Source organism: Alexandromys fortis, unplaced genomic scaffold (assembly GCF_014885135.2).
Source record: "Alexandromys fortis isolate MF-2015 unplaced genomic scaffold, M_Fortis_MF-2015_v1.1 scaffold_4, whole genome shotgun sequence".
Lineage (NCBI taxonomy): Eukaryota > Metazoa > Chordata > Mammalia > Rodentia > Cricetidae > Alexandromys > Alexandromys fortis.
In genome coordinates, this window is record NW_026067944.1 from 30,551,561 (window position 1) to 30,578,624 (window position 27,064).

At 37.7% G+C, this 27,064-nt stretch overlaps 2 protein-coding genes across 4 annotated transcripts in view; one reads left to right on the plus strand and one right to left on the minus strand.

The window, feature by feature from the left end:
* Cd200r1 (CD200 receptor 1) overlaps window positions 1-27,064 on the plus strand; it is a 75,313-nt gene that overhangs the window by 11,239 nt on the left and 37,010 nt on the right. Inside the window, exons 2-7 of one of the 3 annotated variants that reach the window (XM_050149001.1) lie at window positions 9,532-9,591; window positions 10,321-10,638; window positions 10,744-10,995; window positions 14,596-14,698; window positions 15,235-15,280; window positions 15,937-19,208. In XM_050149001.1, coding sequence (XP_050004958.1) covers window positions 9,532-9,591; window positions 10,321-10,638; window positions 10,744-10,995; window positions 14,596-14,698; window positions 15,235-15,280; window positions 15,937-16,077 — 920 coding nt within the window. In that variant the 3' untranslated portion in view covers window positions 16,078-19,208. Of the gene's footprint in view, window positions 1-9,531; window positions 9,592-10,320; window positions 10,639-10,743; window positions 10,996-14,595; window positions 14,699-15,234; window positions 15,281-15,936; window positions 19,209-27,064 lie in introns of those variants that run through there. The other 2 variants (XM_050149002.1, XM_050149004.1) reach the window with 2 other exon arrangements.
* Window positions 12,972-13,828, minus strand: LOC126505765 (COX assembly mitochondrial protein 2 homolog). Its single transcript, XM_050149009.1, has one exon. It carries the CDS (start codon window positions 13,489-13,491, stop codon window positions 13,252-13,254), a length of 240 nt encoding a protein of 79 aa, XP_050004966.1. The 5' UTR covers window positions 13,492-13,828; the 3' UTR covers window positions 12,972-13,251.

Sequence of the window (27,064 nt, forward strand, 5' to 3'; positions counted from 1 at the left end):
GATGAAACCTTGACGCTTTAGGAGAAATGAATCCACGATTACAATGGATTTGCTACCTCAGTTTTATAGTCTTCTTATTTCTCGCTTGTTAAACAAACAATACTCTATGTATTTGTCAGAGGGGAAAGCAATGCACCATAGTTCACCTCATTATATAAAACATTTAGAGGAATAGGAAGAGGTAAAACTCCCATGGCTTGTACTCTCTAGCAGTTAGAAATAGCTTCCTGCAAAGACTGGGCCTGAGCGTATTAGAATAGCTCCGAAGGACACTAACAGTTGAAACAGCTATGAAGTTTGAGACGTAGGACTGACGAGTGAAGACAGAAATGCTTTTAACTTGGTTCCCTTAGATGTTTTCACAGATTCTGATGTGTATTTTTTGTGTTGAATACCAACAAAGGTGACAGATTCTAAAATCTATGATAAGCAGTAGGAATGAGTTTTACTTAGCTCGGTGCCTGTGTAGAAATAGCTACAAAAACAAGGAAACAAAACCACCTTACACTTTTTTTTTTTGCAATGATACAATTATGAATTCGTTGCTTTATTTAAAAAAAAAAAGCCTACTGTTTGGGCCTGATTTAAAACTTCCAGTATGAAGTTCATTTATTAGAACTTTAGCTGTAAGTTTGCATTTCCTCCAAAAGACCTGCGAATGAATGAAAAGGAAGAAACTCTTAGCTGTTATGTTCCTCATTTTCATGCATTAGTAATAATAAGTGACTATTAACAGCAGCATTCGCTGCTGAACTCTGGCGCACACTATGCTCTGCTTGAGCTAATGACGGCTCCAGAGCCAGGACTGCTAACTGCTGATATTTCAGAAATGCCTTCCTCCAGGTTTTTTTTTTTTCTTGAGTGTGCACTCAAATGCAGCATTTTGCAACAGTTGACAATTGTTTAATCTTGCAAAGAAGTCATTGCTGCCTCTGAGAGCCCTTGTCTATCACTGAGGAAGCTGCTCCGGCTTTGCACAGTCATGCCTAAGCATTGTGTCCCGTGTGGGCGGGATTTGCTTGCTCAGGCAATGACAAAGATGATTTGGGAAAGGAAACTTCTGCTGCTCGAACTTACTAAGAAGTTTCGCTAACAGTAAAACCAAAACAGTAAAACGCATTCTCCTATGACGATTCTGACTTAGGTGGAAAAGTTTTCTTCCATTTAAATACTACTTTCATTGAGAATCAAGGTATTTATTACGTGTTTATTTGTGTGGCTGCGTACGGTGTAGCTGCATGTGGCGATGGTACATGAGTTAACACTTGGTGTTTCTTTTTTTTAAACAATATTTTATTTTTAAAATTTGCTTACAGAATATTCTCTCCAGATGAAATTTTTAAATCATTTTGGTTTAATACCTGCTCTCCACATACTATTCCCTCCTCTGCTTTGTTCTGTTGCCTTCTCTACACCTTCCTTTAACTCCCCCATGCCGAGTCTGACTGAATCCTTCCTAGTTTCCTAACCTTTACCCATATCTACTCCCACCTGAACATACATTCAATAATCTAAGGCTAGGATCCATATATAACATTTCATTTTCTGACCCAGGGTTACCTTGCTTAATACATTTTTACTTCTGCCCATTTTCCTGTGAATTCCAATTTTCCATACAGCTGAACAAAATTTTTCTCTTCTCTCTTTTAAAAAATATTTTCATCTATTTCACATACCAACCACAGTTTCCCCTCTTCTCCTCCCCTTTCCTCCCTCCTTCTCCCATCTACTTCCTCTCCCCATCTGTTCCTCTGTTCAGAAAGGGGAAGGACTACCAGGGGAGTCACAAAGCAGGGCATATCAAGTTGAGGCAGGACCAAGCTCCTCTTTCTGCATCAAACCTGCGTGAGGTAACACACATGGAGAATAGGTTCCCAAAAGTCAGCTCAAGTGCCAAGGACAGGTACTGACCCCACTGCTAGGGGCCCCCAAAACAGACCAAGTAAATATGAAACCTTACCATCTGCAAGGAGGGATAGTTCTTTCTCTTGTGTTGTTCTAGCTAAGACTTTGATCACTATATTGAATAAGAAAATTATTTCATCGTTGGCATTTATTAAGACTTACTTTGTAGCTTACAATGGGGCCATTGTTAGAGACAGTATTGTTTTATCTGTTTGTCCATATTTGTTGGGTGGAATATTTGTTTAAATATCTAAGTCCAATTGGTCTTTGGTGTGACTTGGCTTTGAGATTTCTTTGCTGAGTTTTTATTTGAAGGACTTATTTGGGTGTGAGATTGAGATGTTAATGTCTCCCATTATCATCGTGTCCAGATCTGTGTGGTATTTTATGCCTTGGTAGTGTTTGTTTTAATGCAATTGGGGTTCTGATATTTTGTGTGTAAATATAGCAATGGCATTCTCTTGATGAACTGTTCCTTTTGTCAGTATGTAGTGGCCCTCTGTATCCCTTCTGAGCAGTTTTGGTTTGAATTCTATTTTATCAAATATAAAAATTGTTGTGCCAGCTTGTTTGCTGCTTTTTTTGGTAGCCGGAGTTCCAAATTTTAACTCTCAGTATATGGATGTCTTTCTTTGCTGTGGGTATTTCTTGGGGGACAGAAGATAGCTGGGTCGTGTAAAACCTGATGCTTCTGATGTAACTTTTAATAACTCTTCCAAATTCATAATGCTAACGGTATAGTTTGATGAGTTTCGTCAGGGGTGTACACTTGTGCAGTATCACCATCAAGAAGATAAACAAAAATTTACATGATTTCCAAAATATTCTTCATGTATCTCTGCAACCCATCCCTGCCACACCTACTAGATACCACTCACCTATTTTTGTCACTATAGAATATTTACCAATTTATATTAGAAGAAATGATTTTACACACTTGCAAACTGAATTAAAGAGCACATTAAAATGATCAGTTACCCTGACCAAATTTATTTCATTCAGGTGACTTAAGGATGGTTCAACATACACATCAATAAATATATACAACACATAAATGTATTTTGTCAAGGACAAAAATCATATGAGCATCTCAGTTATTGAGTAAAGAACTTTGACAAGATTTAAAATCCCTTCCTGATAAAACCTCTGAAGAAGGTAAGAATAGAGCATGTTTCAATGGAATAAAGCTTATTCATGAAAAATCTATAGTAAACAATACACTGTAATGGAAAAAACGAAAGCATTTTCTTAAAAATCAGGAACAACAAAGGTGTCTGTTCTCTCCACGCTTACTAAATAGAGTTCAAAGTCTTTAGCTACAGCAATAATACAAGAGAAAGAAGTAAAGAGGGAAAGGTCAAATTATCCCTATGGAAGTTAGCAGTTTTTCTATATAATAATAAAAAACTCATTGAACAGGATTTGGGGGAGGGGGAGAGTCCCATCTCTAATAGCCTCAGAAAACAGGAGACCTAGAAATAAACTTTAAAAAATTTTTCTCCCTTCCTCCCTCCCTCCTCCCCCCCCCGTGTGTGTGTGTGTGTGTGTGTGTGTGTGTGTGTGAATGTGCACATGTGTACAGAAAGATGCTTATGGAGGGAGGAATAAGACATTAAATGCCCTGGAGCTGTGAGCCACTGAATTGAACTCCAGTCCATTGCAACAGGTGTTCTTAACTACTGAGCCATCTCCAGCCACAGAGAGGAAAGATCTCTGTGCTATAATGAAAATGCTATAATGAAACCTAATTTTCATGCTAACTAAAATTTTAATTAGAGATGAATATCTTGCATTTTATCTTAGATCCGCCTCCCTAACCCGCCTATATCCATTTATATTTAGAATTAAAGGTGTCAATTTCTAGGTTAAACTCTCCATTTATCGTTCCGATTTTTCATGGTACTGGTTATCAGTATCTCTTTAAAATACCTATTTGTTTCACACTACGTTTAAGTGGCAGTATTTTTCTTTGCAATTCTCTTTTCTTAGAAGTTCCACATCCCAAGGTCCAGCTCAGATTCCATCTGTGATCTGGAAGCCTCCCCCTTCTCCTGTCCTCATAGTACTCACTCCTATCCAACACCATCCTGAGCAGCTGGGCAGCCCAGCATGCTTTCCTCACCGCACTGAAGCTTTACACAGTATTGTTGATGCAGCTGTTTAATCTCCCAGCCTTAAAGTCTTGGGGAGAGGGAATATTTATTAATTACAAAGTTTAATGATCTTTTTCTCTTACCAGTAATTTCTGCTCCAAGTATAGGCACTGACAATTCCCACTAAGGACTTACCTCACAAGATGTTCAGTTGTAAGCTGTCTATGTGCTATGGTTTGAACAAAGGGAAATCCTCTTTTGTTCATCCATATCAATATCTAATTGGCACATTATAATCATATTGGAAATACTTTAACAGATAATTAAGAGCATTTCACACTCAGAAATACTTAAATACTATGATCCTGGAAGAAAAAAAATACTTAGTCATTGGATATAAATCAGGAGAGAGGGAAGGGGAGAAAAAGTGTCAATCAAAGAAGACCAAGTCAAAAGTTTGTGGTAGGGCAGATTGCTAGACTGTTGTCATTTATGTACTTATTAGCATGAGTAACAGTAATCTACAATGGCCTGAAGAACATGGGAAAAGGTGTTGTTAAATGAACGGATTTATTTATGCATATTACCACTCTGTATCTTTTTTCAAAACGTGTAATTTACGCAACGAAAGGTCTTATTTCACCAAGGAATTCTCTACTGCAGCAGATGAGCAAGTACGGTCACGTTTTAGGTGATGCCCATCCTTTAATGATAGTCACAATGAATCAGTGCTTGATGCTTAGACAGTGTTTGGATTTTAGGCTATCAAACTGCTTTATATGCTCTTAATGTTTATAGAGAATTTTCTACTGCCACACTACTTACTCTGTGAATACCTGATCCTATCTGATATTGTAAGATAAGCAGGGCCATCCTGGTTAGTATTTGGAGGGGATAGGAGTGATTCTCAAACTGTGGGCCATGACCATTGGAAAACATGTATTTTTTTGATGGCCTTAGGAATGGAGATACTGCTCAGTAGCAAAATTAAAGTTATAAAATAGTAATAAAAATGAATTACGGTTGGGCATTCCTAAGACCATTGAAATTATGTGTTTTCTGATGGTCACAACCCACAGACTGAGAACCTTTGTTTTATAATATTATTTAGATTATATTCTTGGTATTTAAGACAAATTTGTATTGACAGATTTTCCATTTTGAAATTATTGCTGTTTATTTAGTACCAATTTCAAGAATGCAATCATTTAAAAAATCATGGCACATCTAAAACTTCTTTCATGCAATGTTTGGAACTATCCAGAACACTTTTGAACAATGAGCAGCTAGTAGTTTATTTTCTGTTTTTCTATTGTTTACAAGTGTTTTATTTGGGGGTAACTTTGAAATTGATAGATTTTGAAAGAGTAGTTTTAGATTCAAAGAAGAACTCAGTGGAATGTACAGAAAATATCTACATCCCTACCCCCACTCCTGCCTCTGCACATGCAAGCCTTCTCAGTTATCCGCAGTCCCCACTAAAATGCTGCATTTATATAGATCATGAATGTATACATTTGGCTCCTTAGAGTTCACCCTTATGTTGTGTATTCTGTGGGTTAAAACAAATGTAAGACAGCAATATCCAGGATTACAACATCATATAGAGTCATTGTGTTGCCCTAAAGTCATCTTTACTTTGTGTATTCATCTTTCCCTTCCCTCTAACCCCTAGTGTTTCCTCTAGCCACATCTTTGCTTTTCCCACCATGCCACATGGCAGCAATAAGTGTGCAGCTTTTTCAGTTTTGTTTTTAAATTTAGTTATGTACTTTTAATTTTCCTTCATGTCTTTTAATGGCTCAATAGCCCCCTCTGTCTCTTTCTTTAACTTAACATTTCCAAATGTGGTCAAGGGTGCTCTTGAACTTCTAGTTATCCACCCTCTAATTTTGAATTGCTAGAATAACAGGAGCATATTATGTCCAATTCCACGCAGGGCTGGGGATTGAACTCAGGGCTTAGTGTATGCTAAGCAAGTCTCTACCCACTGGGTCATGTTCTCAACTCTGATAATTTTATTCAAGCACCGAGTGATATTGTCATTTCCAAATGTGACATAATAAATTTGCCTATTTGTTTATAAAGAATTTTTTTTACTTTTCAAATTTTGGGAATTATGATGGAAGCTAATATACATTCTCAGTAGCAATGTATAAGGGCTCCCTTTCTCTGTATCCTTATCTGCATGTGTGTGGTTGTTTTTCTTTTCTTTATTGTTAAAAATAAAATTTCTATTTTTATTTATTTAAAGTATTATTGCATTATTTTCCTCATCCACTCCTGCCTCTCATCTGTAATTATTTTCTCAGATTATCTTTCTGATTGTTGTGAGATTTAATCTCAATGTTTTCAATTTGTGTTTCTCTGATGAATAGTAACAGTGAACATTTTTCATATGTTTTTATTCATTTGTACTCCTTTTTTGGAGAATTGTCTATTCATTTAATTAACTCATTTGCTGATTGGGTCATTTAATTTTTTTTATATTCTGTGAGTTAACCCTCCATGAGATACATAGTTAGCATTGATGTCTCTCCAATTCTGTAGGCAGTATTTTCACTCAATTATTTTCTTTGCTGTACAGAAACTTCCTAATTTAATAAAATCTCTGTTGTCAATTGCTGGTCTTGTTTCCTGAGTCTTGTCTATTGATGTATTGTCAACATGTCATAGGGTTTTTATTGCTATAAGGGATGATGTGACCATGGCAACTCTTAATAAGGAAAGCATTTAATTGGGGCTGGCTTACAGGTTCAGAGGTTTAGTCCATTATCCTCACGGTGTGAAGCATGGTGGTGTGCAGACAGACATGGTGCTGAAGATGGAGCCCAAAGTTTTAGATCTGGATCAGCAGGCAGCAGGAAGAGAGAATGACATTCGGACCAGATTGAGCGTTTGAAACCTCAAAGCCCACCCCAGTGACAGACTTCTTCCAATAAGGCCACACCTCCTAATAATACCACTCCTTATGAGACTATAGGGGCCATTTTCATTCAAACATCCACACAGAGGCAGAGTTTCAAGGCTACAGTCAATGTCTTTGATCCATCTGAAGTTGATTCCTCCATGAGGTGAGAGAGAGGAGTCTGCTTTCATCTGTCTACCTATGGATATCCAGGTTTCACAGCACTATTTGTTGACAAAATCATCTTTACCCAATATACATTTTTGACATATTTGTTAAAAATAAGGTGACTGTATTGTCAAGCCTGTCAATTCATCTCCACAAATTAATGATATGGCTCTATTGCTGAAGACAACATCTATGTAGCTTATTGAACATGGAGAAACTGAGCTGGTGTCTACCTGGAACCATCAGCCCTATTGACTAGTGTTCATGGTACTGGAAGGTACTCTGCGTGCTACCACAGGAAAAAGTAACAGTCCTAAAACAGGATGTCTCCTTCAAACCCCTCCTTCAGGGCTCAGGGATCTCTGTTGAAGAGGAGACCAAAAGATTTCAAGAGCCGGTGAGGAGGGAAGATACCAAGGAAACAAGGCCTTCTAGACACAGAAGGACTGACACATGTGAACACACAGAGACCATGATAGGTCTAAGCCAGATGGGGTTCTGGTGCTGAGAAAGGAAGTGGACAGAGGCCCATCCCTGACCCAGAAGCTACTTCCAACTGATAACTGCACACAGAGGAAAATTATTTTTCTTCAACAGAGTCTCACTGGGTATATAAACTACACTTAAGAGTGTGTCTCATGCCCAACAGTAGATGGTCAACACAAAATTAACTCATTGGTATTTTAGAAGTATTTTTGGTGTCATAATGCTTTGTATGGTCATTTTTCCCCTACAGATCTTTTATATTATAGTTTCTGGTTTTGTGTTTCTATAAGATTTCTGTGTTTGCAAACATGTATTTCTCTGTGTCTGTTTGTGCTTCTTGTGTTTTCTCTTTGCTCTTTTTTGTTTGTTTTGTTTTATTCTGGTTTGTTTGTCTTATTTTATATGACTTTATTACTACTATTAATTTTTAGATGTTTGCTGTTTTCTAATGAGAGAGAACAAGAAAAAGTGTGGATTTGGGTGGGTGGGGAGGTTCTGAGAGGAGCTGTGTGTGGGGAAATCATAATTAGAATCTATTTCATGAAAAAAAATTGACTTTCAATTACAAAATCAGGTGGCTGTAGCTTTGTGGTTTATCCCTACGTCCTCTATTCAGAAGAAAGTAAAGAAAGAAGAAATTTCTTCTCCCATCTTTTTTTTTTATTTATTAAAGATTTCTGTCTCTTCCCCACCCTTCCCCTTTCCCGTCACCCTTTCCTTTCCAGTCCCCTGTAACCCTACTTCTATTTTCAGGTCTTTGGGTTTTATTCTGCTTTCACATGCAAGAACATATCTCACTTACCTTGCTGTTGTACCTGGCTTATTCTGATTAATAGCATGTCTTCTAGTTCCATTCATTTTCCAACAAATGACAGATTTTTTAATTTATTTTTTTGTATCCATGAGAGTTCTCAATAGAAGTTTGCCTGCAGTTTTGTTGTCTCTTCTGCTATATAGCAAGGCATTCATTTGCTTTTGGTTGAGACGTTTCCAAAGAATAGTAGAATTAGTTCAATTCTCCGATTAAAAAGCACACTAGAACTTCATAGTAGTGTAAGTACCTTAGGACAACAAAAATAAATCTATTCTTTCCTCCCCAGATCTTTAATTGTTACATGGAAACATGAAATATTGCAGATAAATATTTAAGAAACCAATTTTGAAGATGATCAAGACTATTTTTTGTTTATTTTTATAAAGCAGTGTATCACTGTGGAGTTCAGGCCGACCTCAAATTCAGTTTGTGGCTCTAACATTCACAATTCTCTTGCCCTCTGCTCTGTTCAGGAAGGCCTGGCTTGGGACTACTATAACTGTGATAAATTTTACAGAATTCAAGGAAGGAATGGAAATAGGTTCCAGGAACTATACAACAAGAAAGTAGGCAGAGAAAAAGGCACATATTCCATTCCTACACCCGTTCTGTTTCACTTCCACTGTTCATTCGCAAGGTAGAAAGTAGGAAGAAAGAAAGAACACAAACTCTTTGTGATTCTGTTTCTACAGTTTTTGAGGATGGCTCTGTCTCCTCATCTATGTGAAGTGTTCATTATTGGACCAAATGGCTTTATTTAAGGGATGACATCTGGAGAAAGGAGTTTAACTAAGTTATCTTATGCGGTATGTCGACACTGAACCTGGCAAAGAGCTGGAAGAAGGAAAGCAGGGTTACTCTACAAACTATTTGACAAAAATATGGTCATTAATCAATGGGAAATAATGGATTAGTATCTTAAAAATGAGTTCAAGGGCAGCCTTATCTACAAGACCTAGTGCCAGGACAGGATCCAAAGCTACACAGAGAAACCCTGTCTCAAAAAAACAAAAAACAACAACAACAACAACAAAAACCAAAACAAAAAACAAAAAATGTAATTTCTAAGGCATTCATGTATCAGTGATGATTAAACTTCTGATTATTGCCTTACAATGACTTAAATATTTAAACATTCGTATTTAAATATTTTCTAGAGTCAAGTTGTATGAATGGGAATCAAACATCACTGAACGGTTCATTACCAGAGTCAGAAGGTACTGTTCTTCTCTATCTTGTGGCCAGCACTGAGGGAATAGAGAGTTCACCTTGCTTAGAAACAGTGACTAATGCTTTTGCTTCTGGAAAGACTTAGGAGGAGTGGAAGGATCTGGTGATGAGGAGGGACCCTGAACAATGGCCTCTGCACATTTGCTGTCTTAGAGTAAGAAAGGCTATGGGATTAGCACCCTCCCAAGTCTGTGTTAAAGGATCCTTCATCATCTAATTATATAACCTTTATTTGATGTGACTTATGAGGACCTGAGGACACAAAGAGGCAAGTGTCACTGAAATGGTATAGTTGAGATGGTTAATACAATGTTTATCAGAGTCAAGGCTTAATATTCACAGTGACTTCTGCTCCTGTTAAAGTGGTGGCATCACTGACTCTTTTGTCACAGTGACTATAACAGATAATTTTGTTCAGTAATCACCACTCAGCAAATTTGTATCCATCATGGATTCTAAGTCAGTATATAGGGAGTGGGAGGTTTTACGGTAAGAGATGCATATAGGCCACAGGCCTTGAATTTTTACTTTAGAAAGTGAATAATATATTTAATTCTAATAGACTGAACATATAGAAACAAGAAATGTAAGAAAAATCTAGTATTCCTGAAATACACTCATTAGTCAGACAATACTCTGGTGTAACTTCATATACACTGCTGTGGACAGACTTAACACAGGTTTCCTTTCCGTGTTCTTTTTGTGTCTGTGTCCAGTTAACACTACACTGTTTGTACAGATGGGTGCAAAGGCTCTGCTGTGCTGCCCTGCTCCTCCAATGACGAAAGCATTATTAATAACGTGGGTAATAATCCTGAAAGGCCAGCCTCCCTGCAGAATAATCTACAAAGCAGAAACAAAGGAGACCAGTGAAACCAACTGTACAGACAGGAGAATCACCTGGGCATCCACACCTGACCAGAGTCCTGACCTTCTGATCAATGCAGTGGCCCTCGATCATGACAGGCTTTATTCATGTGAAATAGCAACACCTCAGGGGAATTTCCTAAGGAGACATAACCTCCAAGTGCTAGGTAAGTGACATATCGTGCTATTTCAGGTCACCAGATTTTAGATAGAAACAGATGCCTTTGTAATTTGGGACCAGACTGAATCATTTTCCCCTTCCATCTCCACAGTGCCTCCAGCAGTAACCCTGCTTCCAGGGGAAAACAGAACTGCAGTTTGTGAGGCAATTGCAGGCAAGCCGGCTGCGCAGATCTTTTGGAATCCAGATGGGGATCACGGCACTAAGCAGGAATCACACAGCAATGGCACCACGACTGTCAGGAGCACATACTACTGGGAACAGAACAATGTGTCTTCTGTGTTCTGCTTTGTCTCCCATCCAACTGGCAACCAGACTCTGCCCATAGAACTGAACGGAAGTGGTGAGTACCTCTTTACTTTTTATACCTTTGTTTGTTTGTTTATTATGTTTGTGTATTTGCCATATTAAGTATGTAGAGGCCAGAGGACAACATGTCCTTCTACCATCTGGCCCTCAGACTTGACAGCAAATGCTTTTACCAGCTGATCTATCCACAGGTCTATCCACCTCTTTTTCTCTACTTTATTTTCTTCCTTCCTTCCTTCCTTCCTTCCTTCCTTCCTTCCTTCCTTCCTTCCTCCCTCCCTCCCTTCCTCCCTTTATCTCCCTCCCTCCCTCCCTCCCTTCCTCCCTCCCTCTTTCCTTCCTTTCTTCTTTTTCTTTTTTTAAAACTTGTTATCATGGTCTTCTACTGAGATAAGGTCTATCTTTGTAGCCAAGACTGGCCTTACATTCATGATCTGTCTTGGTCTGCTCCCTGAGTGCTGGGATTATAAAGGAGCTGTTTCTTCCTTGAAAGGGAACTGGTATTTAACTTATTCTTAAGTAGTAAATAATGAATAACCCAACACAGGGAAGACAAATTGAGCTTCTCACTTGGACATTGTTATATAGCTAAACAATGCACTGTTGTGCTGGAGAAATATTTTCCAACTCCTTATCAAGTGGGAAGAATTGGCTGTACTAAATACTTCTTATCTGTACTTCTGTAAGTGCCTTTTACTAAGTCCACCATAAAAGTACATTTGTATTTCTGGGATGTGTAGACTTTAATGCTCAGGTTACTGATATCATCAATATTTTCACATGTTTTATGCTTATCGAGTAAACAACTTAATGGTGTTTCTTCTCTTCCTGACTTCCCTGTTTCTTGAAGTTGTTCAAAGTGAGATCCCGGTTTTCCTGCTCATTCTGGCTTGTCTTCTAAATCCAATATTTATTAGAAATTATGTATCCATTTGAAGATCATGATACAATAATAAAAATGAGAACATCCCCAGCTTTTTATTGAGTTGTGGAATACAATATGACAGTCAGGAGCAAATTATTTGTATGCTATAGCTTCTCATTCACAGCTGTGTAAGTATGAATATTATTCAAAATATTCTGACTTGCTGGGTAATCTGATAGTCCCTTCATTTTTCTTTCTGAGGAAGTCGAATAGTTTAGCATATCACAAAGACATCAAGTAACAGAAAATTTCTACATCATTTTTTTCTTAAAGGCATCTTTTATTTCTTTACGTTTTTTTTTTTGCAATAGGAAAATCATTTATTAAACACCAAGGTCTCATACAAGCATTACACACCAAGCACAAGCAGAAGCTTATAGCCTGGGTTGTCTTGTGGATCCTGAGTAGCCCTGAGAAGCCCTGCTGGAGCTGTGGCGAAAGCTGCTGGGTTCCAAACTGCTGAAGGTCTCAGAAACCAGTGGTAGCAGCCAGGAGTGAACACACAGAGAGCCCTGAGGTTCTAAAGCTAAAGCCCAGGAGTCAAGTGGTACCCATGGTGGGAACATTTAACCAAATGAGAAAGTGGAGTCTGACGGGACCTGAACTGGATGCAGTGTGATCCCTGCCAATCATCACTTCAAAGCTTTGGGCAGTACTCAAATCTGCAGATGCTCAAATCCCTTAAGGACAGAGTATTTGCATAAAGCCTACACACCTCCACGAGCGGCCACTCCAGCTCTAGCTTACCTAGCGCCTGACATGCCGTTAATGATAAGCAGTTCTTGTGCTGTATCATTTAGAAAGCGGGAAGGAACATGGACGTGCCCACTATAGGTCAAGCTTTTTCAAATATTTTCCAGCCATAATTGGTCAGCTAACTAGAAATATATGGTCTTTCGGAAAATGTCTCTTTAAAAAGATAAAACTGGGAACTTCATACAGTTAACTCTGTTGGAATTTCCCCAGAATTCCCATGCTAGCTTTTGTCTTCAGAGCCTAATCTCCAACCACCACGTTCTCAAATAGAGGAGCCTACCGGCATCACTTTCTCTCTTGCCCTGAGAAGGTTAAAGGAAAGGGAGGACGATGCTGTCCGATTACTTTATTGTGGGAGGGGAGTTGGCACTAGGTGGACGGAGACTCAGAGCAGCAGTAGAGGAAACTGTTTGGCAGGCACAGCCCATGGACTTTTGCTTTTTGGCTTTTGCTCAACAAGTACTAAGAATCCATATTCTCATGTTTCTCCATGGGTCAGTTCTTCATGGGTCACCTTTCATTCAAAGGGCCATAGAGACCAAAAGAAGGGATTTATTTTCCCCAGCTCCCAGCCACGTTCAGGTCTCGCAGTCAAGGCATCCAGCGAACCTATTTTCCAGCTTCCTCTGAAGGGCTGAAAAGCCTTGCTCGCATGGCAGCACCATGCTCCCGGCTCCTGGTCCTCTTCTCTGAATACTCATTTTTCAAGCACTTTCTCATTTCCCGATCAAGATCGTTGCAATGACCAAAAAATTTCAGAATGTTGTGATTTTTGTGACATTCCTTAAGCAAGTTAATCAAGATGTTGCATTCCTCGGTGTGCAAATGTGGCGATAAGTCAGGATGCATCTTCAGGAGGACGAATAAATGCAGGGCGACCGCCGTTTGGCCCCCTCGGGAAACACTGAGAGAAAAGTCACGGACTCAGAGCACGCAGCTCCGCCGAGTGGATCTCTTTACGTTTTTTGAATCAACAAAGGGATTGACTTTTATTTAGTCTCCGAAATTTATGAAGCACAAGTTTTTCTTCTAAAAATTTATTATTTTGCAATATATATGCATGTATATATGTATATGCATTACTTTGATAATGTTCCTCCCATTACCCCCTCTTGTCTCCTTCCATTGAAGCTCTTTTCCCCAGCATGCTCCTTTCTAATTCTTTCTTTCTTTCTTTCTTTCTTTCTTTCTTTCTTTCTTTCTTTCTTTCCTTCCTTCCTTCCTTCCTTCCTTCCTTCCTTCCTTCCTTCTTTCTTTCCTTCCTTCCTTCTTTCTTTCTTTCTTTCTTTCTTTCTTTCTTTCCTTTTTCCTGTGTGTGGCACATTGTATTTGTTTTAGGTTGCTTACGTGATCCATGGATGGGGAAATTATGTAACTGAACAACTTATGATCCCTTCCCCCATCAGTGGTGGAATGTTGAAGAGTTCAGTCTTGTACATCTTGTACATGTAGCCACTGCTGTTGTCAGTTCAACACCCATTTTATACCCAGAGGAGAATGTTTTGCAGCACTCCTTCCCATCCTCTGCCTCTTACATTCTTTCTGCCCCGCTTTCTTCCTGTTCCCAGAACCTAGGATGGGGTGATAAGGATACCATGTTTAGGACTGAACATTGCATTTAACAATGGTTTATTCTCAGAAAATTGAGCAGTTACGGGATCCTCCATTAACCATTGCAAACAGAAATTTCTCTGACCAAGATTGAAAGCATCATTAATCTATGAAAATAAAATAATTTAAATAAAATAATAGAAGACAGGGTGACACCATGTCCAATTAGCAAAGCAACACTAGTAGGCTCCCCTACCCCCAGGACTTATAATCTTTCTGACTGCTTGCTTTTGAGCATGTTTCAGTACTAGACATGAATTCTTTCTTCATTATATCAATGAAAAACTCCTGTTATCTGGATTTATCTTCTTTCAACCATAAATTTTCTGTCTGTCATTACAGGTGGCAAATCGTTAGGATCATATACTCTATACATCATCTCATCTCCTATTATTCTTTTGATCATCATAGGATTCATTTGGCTTTTGAAAATCATTGGCTTCAGGTATTAACTGATGAATGTTTTTTCAATCTTACTGGATTAGAAAAGGCTGGAGAATATGGTGCTGGCTTACTGGTTCATTGGGGAGTAATGGCAATGCTTTCATAAGTGAAAGGGACACATGAAGTGTTAGACTGGGACAACTTTGCATGGTGACAGTGTTCGTTTTGTGAGTTGCTCAAGTGTGCAAGCACTGTGAATTAAGCCAGTAAGGACAAAGAATCTGGGCATGGTATTTTATTTTAATTAGAGAAAATAACTACAATAATTCTTTTCATTTAACAATATATTCACATATATTTTAATGCATCAAGCTCCTATCCCAAGATTTTGGGTTTTTACCTAATTCCAAGATCCAGAATTTTTTTATTTCTTTATATGATAACTGGAAATCAGTATATTCCATTCATTTCTGGCAGTTCACTGTTGATTTACCGAGACTTACATAACAGTTGTCAGAACATTTCGATATTATAACTGTTTATTCTAATGCTCCCTGCATTCACTCAAGATTATTTTATTTCATTTTTTTTTTTTAGAAAATGTAGATGGACAAGACCAGAAGCTTCTCCAGCTGTTGAGGAGGTAAGATGTATTAAAGGATATTTGTAAACTTTAAAGCCACATGATCATAATCTAGCAACATCATCTGTAATTTGCATTAATATTCATTCTTTAGTTGAACAAAATATTTCTGAGTTTACAGTTAGCAGTCAGACATACTTATTTTGTTAATTGCCTATCAAATACTATATATAGATGCTATCCAATACATTTTCTCATCTGATAAATTGCAACGGTGTCACTTTTGCCCCGTTTGGACTGTCATCTCTGGAGAAATTAAGAGATGTTTCCTTCTCCAGGAACTTGTGTCTTATTCCTGACTTCCCATTTTCAAGACCACCACCATTTTTCTCTTATCCTGGTTTAAAACAGCCTGCCCCTTAGTCTCCTGTAACTAACTTCTTATTGTCTTTGATTCATCCCTTTGAAATACTCCTCATGTCTCCGCATTCCTCTGCATTTCTACTTTTACCCAACAGCCATCTCACCCAAAATATAAATAATCAACAAATGTTTTTGATAAACTATTTGAACAAAATCCTGTTCTTCTGTTCATGTAAGTCAGAGATATACATATAAGCATTACTAGTAGATGCTAACATGGTAGAATAAATGGGTAGTTTGGGTAATGATTTCTAGTTCTTTGAATGGGATTTTGACTTTGAACTTTGTCCTAGGATGAAATGCAGCCTTATGCTAGCTACACAGAGAAGAGTAATCCACTCTATGACACTGTGACCAAGGTGGAGGTGTGTCCAGCATCACAAGGTGAAGTCAATGGCACAGATGGGCTTGCTTTATCAGCCACTGGAATCTAGAACCAAGAAAAATGAATCCAGGGACACCATCGTTACTCTTTTGCTTTCCTTAAAATTCTACAATGGAAAGATGACTTGGAAATTAGCTCTTCAAAAGTTCTTAGAAACACAAATGTTCTTACGGTTTTGCATTGTAATCTTCATGGTTGGAAGTTTGGAATCTTTGCTGCTACCAGTTAATCTTTGAAGAACTGATGAAATTATTACAAAGAAAGCACAAGGTTATGATACAATCAAATTGTGCAATACAGGATGATGAAAACTGAGTTCCCTCAAGATGTAATTGCAGAAGGAACAATCATTACTAAAGAGCTTCTCATGAATTCTTCCAAAAGCATTTCTCTTTATATGTGCTTATAGTGTATGTGTGCATTTGTATGTGCTTATTTACATATATGTATACATGCACAAATCACATTGTCAAGACAGCTTCTTGTCAAAACAGACTGGAATGCTGGACTTAAAAAGTTAATACTGTGAGTCTTGAAAAATCTTTTTATATCAGTATAAGCAAAACTACCTCATTCTTTTTAATGGCTATGTAAAATTCCGCTGTATAATTACATTGTAATTTAATTAATCATGGCCCTTGGATGGGCATTTAGATTTTGTTTTCTGTGTGGTATTAAACAGTACCAAGTAGAATGTTTCCTGTGGATAATCTCTGCATTATTTGATCACATTGAGAGATTTTTTTTTAATGTAATAGTCCTGGCAGACGGAATGTACCTTTATTATCAATAGAGCAGTCAAATTGTGTCTACTTACATTCCCTCTGATTGTGTTTGAATGTGCCTTTCTCTATATTCTTATTCTTGTGTCTTTCCCATTCTTATTGCCACAGTTTCTCCTTTCTATTTTTAATTAACCAGTTGGGTGGTATGTTATGATATTAACTCTATTATTTAATGAAACTGGATTCTCGTCCTTGTTTTGTCTGAAGAGAGAGACAGCATTTGTAATGAGTGTTCTCAACTGCTCATGTTGCTACAGAAGTGCTGACATCTCATGCCTAACAGTTTTACAGATGTTGTGAGTTGTCCATTTTTAACATTCTAGTCTTATGTATTTATCAAATAGCAAGTGTCTTTGGACTGTATTTGTAGGTGGGGCAACATGGGGGTATTTATATGCTGAAAGGATGGCAATGGGATGATATGATTTCCTCTCCATTTTTGTTTAGAGGGAGATATGAGGAGTATATACATTGATAATTTTTGACATATTTTTTAATTGTTAAGAATAATCCTGTCCCCCTTTACAAATCAGGACAAATATTTAAGATGAATTTCTTTTTGTCTTATTTTGTTTGCTTTTTTTTGAAACAAGACCTTGTTGATTTTTAAGTTAGTTCCTCAACTCACCATACAACCCAGGCTGGCCCCCCAAGGGCTGTGATGACAGCTGTGTGGTGATTTACATGCACAATTCTTTCTCATTACAATAAAATGATAGAAATTAAACAAGACTCACTCTTAATGTTTCCCAATTGAGAAGACATTTAAGGAAATTCTTTTGTATACTAAAAATTTTTTCTTTTCTTTCTGGAAAATTCTCTTTTTCTTCTTCCTATTTCTTCCCACACTCACTCCATTCTTTGGAAGTTATGCATTATAACATATATGTATTAGTGCCTATGTTTTATTTACAAATATCTAAAAATACTGTTATTGAGGTATAATTGAAATTTAAAGTTTATTCTTTTTAAAAATATTTTTATTAAAGCTCTTCATTTATTTTACATACCAACCACAATTTCCCTTCCCTCCTCTTCTTCAATTCCTTCCCCCACCTCCCATTATCCCTTCCCCATTCATTCCTTCTCCATTCAGAAAGGGGTAGGTCTCCCATTGGATTCAACAAAACATGCCATATCAGGTTGAGGCAAGACCAAGCTCATCCCCCTTCATCAAGGCTGGCAGAGGCATCCTAGCATGGGGAATAGGTCCCCAAAAGCCAGCTCATGTGCCAGGGACAGGTCCTGATTCCACTGATAAGAATCCCACAAACAGACCAAGCCACCCAACTGTCACCCCACATGCAAAGGGCTTAGGATGGTCCCGTGCAGGCTCCTTAGGCTTTATCTTTGTATTAGTCAGGCTTTTTCAGTGGAACAGAACCACTAGAGGAAATCCCATATATATATATATGGTTTATTAGATGGCTATTCTCACATAGGAGAAGTGGAGACTCTAAAAAGTGTTCATGAGCCTGGCTGTCTCGGCGGTCACAAGCTGCTGCCGAAGGCCTGGAGTATTCCTGGAGAGCCATGGGTCTTCAGTTCACATGGAACAACCAAAGCAGCTGAGTTCTGATGTTGGTGAAGCAGACAGCAGAGGCAGCTGCTGCACAGACAACTATGGAAGCATTTACCTGTGTTACATCATTTAGACATTCTTAGGCCATTTTGACCTTGGATCAAGCATGTTCCACGACTGAATGATCTGGCAGCAGACCTGGGTGCTATGCGGACTACAGAATTCAAGTGTGGTGGCTGCTGCTACTCGGAAGTAAAGAAGAGCTTGAGAGGCATCAGCTTCATTAAGAACATTGGCTTCTAGCGAAGTACTTAGGTCCTCAACTCTTATATTTATTTTTTTGATTAGGAGTAATTGTTTCAGTGATTTAATCTTATTACTAGTTGTGTTTGTCCAAACCTTTTATTTACTCATAATGCTTTGTTGTGGATAGTATGCTTCTGAGATCCCTACTTCTTTTTGGCTATCTGGTTGGTGGTTTTTCATGGTAGTCTCTAATGATATTTAATTTTCAATTTATTATTATTATTATTACTATTATATCAATAGCTGTATAGTACTCTAGAGACAGGGATATTACTATGTCCCCCTCTCAGCCCTCTTGCCTTCACGTTCCAAGTGCTAGGATCTCAGATGTGAACCACTGTTCCTGGCTTTCTTACGATATTTTTGTTTCTGTGATAGCAGTTGTAATATTTTCTCTTCCATTTTGGCATTATCTGTCTGTATCGCCTCTCTCCTTTTCCTTGATAAATCTACAGGTATCACTTTTGATTATATATCATTTTTAAAAATTCAAATTTTAGTTTTATTAATTTTTCTATTAGTTTTTGTTCTCCATTTCCTTCTTTCTGATCCTCCCTCCCTCCCTTTCTCCCTCCCTCCCTCCCTTCCTCCCTCCCTTTCTCCCTTCCTCCCTCCTTTCTTCCCTCCCTTCTTCCTCTTCTCTCTTGCTCTCTCATTCCCTTCCTTCCTTCCTTTTTTCTTTTTTTTCTTTCATACTAGGAATTGAGCCAGGGCCTTATCCATGCTAAGCAAGCACTGTGCCATTAATCTACACCTCCAGCCTTCTCATCTAATCTTTATTGTTTCATTCCTTATGCAAATGTTTGGTTTAGTGTAATTTCTTTTTCCAGGTCTTTGAAATATAGTTACAATTTTCATTTGATACTATTAAAAATGTAGGTATTTGTCATTGTAAACTTTAAACTTAAAATGCTGTTTCTTTAAGTTTTATTCTTAATTTGCTCTTTAATCCTACAAGTTGTTAAAAAATATGTAAATATCCACACACGTGTGAAATTTTTTTATCAACACAGAAAAATTAGTTGTACATTCATATCCTGATAACAATCTATTTGGAAAGGAAATTAAAAAGCAAATTTTATGTGCAGTAATATCAAAGAATAAAGTCCTTAGAGTTTAATTAAGGAAGTAAAAAAGTGCTAAAATTATAAAAACTGATGGAAAAATTAAGATTTAAACAAATGAAGACATTTTATTTATTCATAGATGAAAACCTACAATTTTAGGCCAAAACATCTGCAAGTTTAATAAATCACTATAAAATTATAATGACATATTTTTATAGAAATAGAAAACTTTCTGAAATCCATATGGATGTATAAAATTTCTAGATAGCCCAAACAATTATAAATAAAAGAACAAACCTGGGGACATCACACCTTCTTATTTCAAAATACATTATAAAGCCACAATAACTTAAACTGCATACCATTGCTATAAAGACATATGTATATAAACTCATATAATACAATAAAGGTAGCAGAAGCAAATCCATAAATAAATCAAAAAATAAAGGCTTATTTTTACTTATGTGTAAGAGTGTGTGTTGGAATGTGGGTATGTGCCCTTGGAAGCCAGAGGCATCAGATCCCCTGGAGATGAAATTATAGAAAGTTGTGAGTTGCCTGACTTGGGTGCTGGGAACTGACCTGGGGTCTCCTGTATTACAATTTAGTTTAATGAGAACATTTTCTTTGACTGCATTTTGTAATCGCCTGTAAGAGCAGCAAGTCTTTCCAACCCCAACCCACACACGTTCATATTAACTGACCTCTAACAAGGGTCTAAAAATACACAATGGAGAAAGGATAGTCTCCCCAACAAACAGTATTGGAGAAGCTGTATATCCCTATGCTGCACACAAGTCAAATCTGACCTCTGTGTTATCGAGTATGCAAAAGTCAGTTCAAATCTCAGGGCTGATGAGGAAAATAAGGCACACAGGCATTGTCCTTTCACCAAACAGTGCTACTTTGACCACTGGAGTACCAAAGCAGTGGTCTATCTCTTGGCCAAATTAAGTCTTTGGTGATAATCTATAGTATGGAGAATTAAATCTTGATATCATATTGACTTTTTCATAATAAGATAATATCAATTGCTCCTTTTGGCTAACCAAAGTGGAATCACTGTGGTGTGGGAAGTCCTTCTGTATATGTGCTGCTTTTATTGGTTAATGAATAAAGAATCTGGCTTGGCCAATGGCTAAGCAACATAGAGGTAGGTGGGGGAAAACTAAACTGAATGCTGGGAGAAAGAAGGTGTAGAAGGGAGACATTATAGAGCTGTCAGAGAGAAAGACATAAGCTGCCAGCTGGAACCTTGCCAGTAGGCCACAAGCCTCATGGTAAAATATAAAATAATAGAAATGGGTTAATTTAAGAGAAACGAATGGGAAAGGGGAGGCGGCGGTGGGGAAGAGACAGACATCTTTAATAAATAAATAAATTAATTAATTAATTAAAAAAAATAAAAATATGCATAAGCTAATAGGCCAAGCAGTGTTGTAATTAGTACAGTTTCTGTGTGATTATTTTGGTTCTGGGCATCCAGGAACTAACAAGCAGCCTCCTACAACAGATTGTTGCACCAACGTGGGTAACTACATTCACATAAAAACCCGAGGGAGCTTGAAAAGGAATTCTAGACACACACACACACACACACACACACACACACACACAAACAGAGTTTAACACAGCTTCTTGCTCTGGTTGCTAGAAGCAAGCAGAGGTATGATTCCTTTAATAGAGGACTTCTTGATTCAATGGTAGCCAAAAAAAAAAAAAAAAAANATGTATTAGTCCAATATAGGCTACCAGGTATACTCTGCTCCTCACAATCATACAGTGACCCGGGATTCTTCTGCCTAAACTCTACTAGATCCCTAGTAGCCTCTTTCACTGTATACTCTACAATAGTCCATTCCTCAAGGAAGGAGAAATAAAGGAAGGAAGGAATCATATATATTTATATATTTTATATATATATATACATTTATATATTAGAGACTATAGGTGGACTAGGCCTAGAGATGCTACACATACATTCTCCACCCAACTATAAAGAATTCTGGGAAAAGAAAAAAAAGAAGAAAAAAAAAAGAATTCTGGGAAATGTAATTAAACTGTTGTGACCTGAGAAGTAAAGAAAATGGTTCAATCATAAGTCAGATTCTACCACAAACTTTCCCTTACGTACCCTTACTATATCCAAATTTAAGGTCATTCTCTTGTTAAACAATATTTTTTTTGAAAAATTACAGGAATGGCAGCTTCTTATGCCATGCTGCCGGCATGAACTCTGACTCTTTCACGAGACCAAGCAATTTAATGGGGTTTGTGGGCAGTGTGCTGCAAGTTTCTTGGTGGCAGCATGGACCAACTGGTTACCAGAGTTGAGGGGGTAAGCATGGCTCCCACCCAGCAGTCTCAGAGGCAATGAACAGACCTCTACCCCACCATGTTGAACTGGGCAGAGCCAAAAGGCAAAGCAGCCTTAGTCTTAGTAATGACACTTAGCCGCTTAATATTTTAAGAGGCGCTCCTGAACAAAAAAAGATTTCAGATACACAATAGGACAGATTCAGACATAAGAGACATCTAAACAAGACACAGTATGTTTAAAAAATGTGCACAGGCTTGGAAGAGAAAAGAAAAAGAGTAAAGAGACAGTAAATGTAATATAAAAGAGTATAGACAGTCATAGATTAAAGATAATCAAATAAATATTAAACTTGTAGAAAAAGTAGTAGAGTAAGAAAAATGAGCCATGTAAAGCTGGAATATACATAAAGAGTCTGGATTATGTATATTATTGCATTTTCTTTGAAATTTTTTGACAGTTTCTGTGTGATTATTTTGGTTCTGGGCAGTTAGGAATAAACAAGCAACCTCCTGCAACACTAATGTTAAACATGGGGTTTCAGAGGATGCTACAGGATAAACCCAAAGGACTGGGTCATTTCCTGTTTAGGAGGCTGAAAGAATGTGTGAGCAGAAAGTTCAGCCTGTGCGTAAGTGTCCTCAGTCTTCATTTTCACATTTCATATAAAAACCTGTTTGAGGAGGAGACAGCATATCCTAAATTTCTATAGCCGGAAACACATCCAATCAAGGAAAAAGGTGAAATAGAAAGAATAAAGATGCTAATACTGACATTTGGGTAGAGAATTAGTTCTAATGCAGACTTCCGATAGGTCATCTCATCCCAGCTTGTTAATCCTAAACACATGTGCATACAGGCAACACTAAATGGACTCAATAGGTAAGGGTGTGTTTATGTTTGTGTGTTTGTGTCTCTCTCTCTGTGTGGCATGTAACAAGTATAATTAAAGAAGAAGTCATGAAATTCAGAGGGAGTGGGAAAGCATGAGAGGAGCAGGCAGGAAGGGAGAAAGGGAAAGAATGATGTAAATGATGTAAATTACTCATATATGTAATCTCAAAAAATAACTTTTTAATAGTTTACAAAACAATAGACTTTCATATAGGATTTTCATGGTTATTTCACTTTATTTGATTCTCTGCCACCCCTTTTCCTGCTGTACCTTTTGTCCCCAGTGTTCTCCTCCTTTCAGATGGAGCTGTTCAATGACATTGACCCCGTGTCAGCACAGAATGTCTGCTGTCAGCTGTTTGATCTGGAGATGTCCTTGTATCTCTCACTCCCTTAACAGCTTCTGTCCTAACTGATCACCCCCGCTTTTTTTTTTGTTTTTTTGTTTTTTTTTTTTTGGATAGTAGCTAGAGACTTTAAACCCATATCCTTACATCTAGTCTCTTTTTGAAAGCCATCCTTCAGAATGCAACCATATATCCTTATACATTATCCCGTCAACACCCATGTTTCCGAAACTTCCCAACAGCCAGCTTCTCATTTATTCTGTGTGTTGAATGATGTGTGTATTTCTTATCCCCGCCCCCACTCTCCTGTTACTGCATGTGCTCTTCTCATGCAGTCCCATGGAATTCCTCTCCTAGACTTCGTTCATGCAGGGTTTCTGTGTGAGCTCGTGTCAAACAGGTCCTCAGTCATCTCAAAAGACTGCAACCAATCTGAGATAATAAAAACTGGGCCATTTTTGTTCTGTCTATATGGGTTGGTAGTGCTGTCTCTTAGGACAGAATGACATACAAAATAAACAATGTTTATTAGAACAGAGATCTATGACTTAGTTGACTGTTTTACTTATATGGATGTTCACAATTAAAGTAAAAAAAATTTGCATCGGGTAGATCAATGAAAAATATTGTTTTGTATTTATGAATTTCTGTATTTTTATGTGTATGTATGTATTCATGTGTTTGTGTATGTGTTCATGTGTGGGTTCACATACACTTGTAAGTACATGCAGATAGAAGCTAAAGGCTAACATCAGGCATCTTCTTCAATTGCTTCTCCACCATATTTTTGGAATAAGGTCTCTTACAAACCTTGGCACTTACTTTAGGCTAGACAGGCTGGCCACAAAGTCCCAGATCCTGCTCTCTCTACTTCTCCTGTACTGGGAATGCAAAAAGCAGAAAACTGCATCTTTTTTTTTTTTTCATGGTTGCTGGGATTGAATGGTAAGCATTTACCCATGGAGCCATCTCCTCAGTTCTCTAAAAGTTCATCTAAAAGTTTTATGCTTTTCAGGTGTTTTGGGTAAAAATGTGTTGTGAACAGGCAAACTGAGCAGTGTTCCCGATGTAACTGATGAATGGATATTATTAATCATTCCTTCTTTCCTATGAGCAGTTAACATTTCTCAGTTTGTGTCAGGAGCTACTGGCCCTGCTCTCCTCTGTCTCATGAAAAGCATGATGCTAAAGACAAAGGAGACACTCTTCAGAGACAAGTCTTCTGCTACCAAGGTCTCCAGGAGACAGAAATGAACTTCACTCGCCAATGAATGACTTGCCCCTCCAGATCAGCCTTTTGACTGGCTATTACATGTGCATTCTTTTTTCTTTCCTTTTTTTTTTTTTATTAAAGATTTATTTATTTAGTTTACAGTGTTCTGTCTGCATGTGTTCCTGCAGGCCAGAAGAGGGCACCAGACTTCATTACAGATGGTTGTGAGCCACCATGTGGTTGCTGGGAATTGAACTCAGGACCTCTGGAAGAACAATCAGTGTTCTTAACCTCTGAGTCACTTCTCCAGCCCCATGTGTATTCTTGTAATGCTTGCTGGAACCTTCCAGTGTGGCACTCACCTTCTGGTATTAGAGAATTACTTTTCTGGAAGAGTGATACTCTAACTCAGGTTCAGGATGGAAGGGCAGATTTCTTCCCCACAGATTCATGGAAGAATCTTTTGTTTTTCCTCCAACTTTCTATATTCCATACCATCTATCACAACACTTTGAAAATACTTATTTTGATATTTACAGAGGACTTAGTACAAGCTAGAATCTTGTGTGTTCTACATACATTAATTCACTTAGCTATCATATTTCAAGAAGACAATTACTTTCATTTTACAGAAATAAAACTGAGGCACACAGGATGGCAGTAAGTGTCATTTCTTATTACTCCTAAAATGTATGTATTCCCTGCTTTTTAGTATCTTCAGTGTAGAATGAGTATCAGCTATCTCATATCTCAGTAGAAATATGTACTCAAATATAGTCAGATGCAGAAGATGCGACAAAAAATATAAGCACCAGGGGTATGGGTTATATGTTATTAATGCTATATTCCAGGCATGATATGGCTATTGAACTCCCAAACTCACAACAATTATGATTACATGGACGAGACCTACACAAGACTAACATCAACATGCTGTTATGGAAGAGTTAAGACATCATAGGGTCCCACTTCTCTGTAAGAATAGGTAGGCAGCTAATGACTACTAAGGAAGGGAGCAATATTTTCCCTTTTAAGGATTTGTTTATTTTTGGCACACACACATATGATGTGCTAGTACGTGTATATGTATATAGCATATGTATACATATGCAGATATGCTTCTCCACAATACACATGTGGAGGCTACAGGTTGTCTACAGATACCTTTCTCAATTGCTCTTCATCCCTTTTTTTGAGGTAGCTAGCGTCTTTCAATGAAACAAGAGTTTGGTGTTTCAACTAGATTAGCTGATCAGCAACTCTCAGGATTTACCTGTCTCTGCCCTCTCCACTCCTGCTCCAGTGCCCATCAGAGTTGATCACATTACTGACATACAATGTGTCATCTCAACAGGAATAATATTGTGGCCTTACTTTCTTCCTATCTGCTGGTCTATATTTACTGTCAGTTTTCTGCTAGTGCTGCTAATGGGTACCCTTCTGGATTATAGAGAAGGACAGAAAATGCCGGGGAATGGATCTAGATAGAGAAACAAGATATTCCAGAACAGGATGTACCTTAAGAAAAGTATCAAGACATGAATAATTGGCAAGGTTTTTCAATTTCTTGTCTATATGCTTAATATGTTCAAAATCTGTAGTACTGCTCAAGTCACAGGGAGTTACAGCATTAGGTTGAACCCAGATGTCTTATTCTAGAGTCCAGCTCTCTTAATTGACGCTCACTAATAGTCCTCAGTCATTATTCACAAGCTCCTCTACTTTTTAAAAACTTAAGCTAGAAGCGGCTTTCTGTCCCTGTTTATGTCATTCCTCTAGGTGACACCTTCTCAGGAAAGGAGAGCGTGCAAGTGTATGTGAAGAGTCGGGAGTGTATGGTAAGTCAACTGTGTAACTCTAACCCACAGGAGGAAATTGCATCATTGAGCAAAGTCTCAAAATGTAACTGCAAAGAGCACGCATAACCAGCTCTCTTGGTGATTTGTTAGGAGCAAGAATCTGATCATTGGTAAGTAGGCTGGCATTTATGGATCCAGTTATTGAATTTTTCACTCACTGAATTATCTCTTCCAGAATTCAAATCGACTTAGATTGGATTTTCTCATTCTTCTCCCCATCTACTTCCCTCCCTCTTTCATGCTTCTCTTCTCCAGATGTTGTAATGAGATTGGTCTCAGGTCAATCCTCTTCTGTCTTATTTGTTAAAATGGATCCACTGAAGAATTAGACTGCAGTGAATGCCATTGGTTGACTGATGCCTTTTGATAGGAATTAAATTTACTCCTTTAAAGAATGGCAACCCCACCTTCTTTTGATTGTACATTTATTTTGAAATACCTGAATGTGCACACATTTTTTTCATTTAATGCTAAGCTAATGGATTTCTTCTCAGTTGTCTCTGGTCTCTTGTTAATTTATCATTGAGATTTAACTTTAATGAATACATTTTCTAAAAAGTTAGTTCCTTTATTTTGTTTCTTCTTTTCCTCTTAAATCATAATAACCATGATTTGGGGACAGCCTTTACCCTCCTCTGTTATTTTTGATGACTGTTTTGACATTTCTCTTGTGGACTGCTGTAGTAGAACTTTAGACTTGCAGACAGATATAGGGTGAATGGGAGT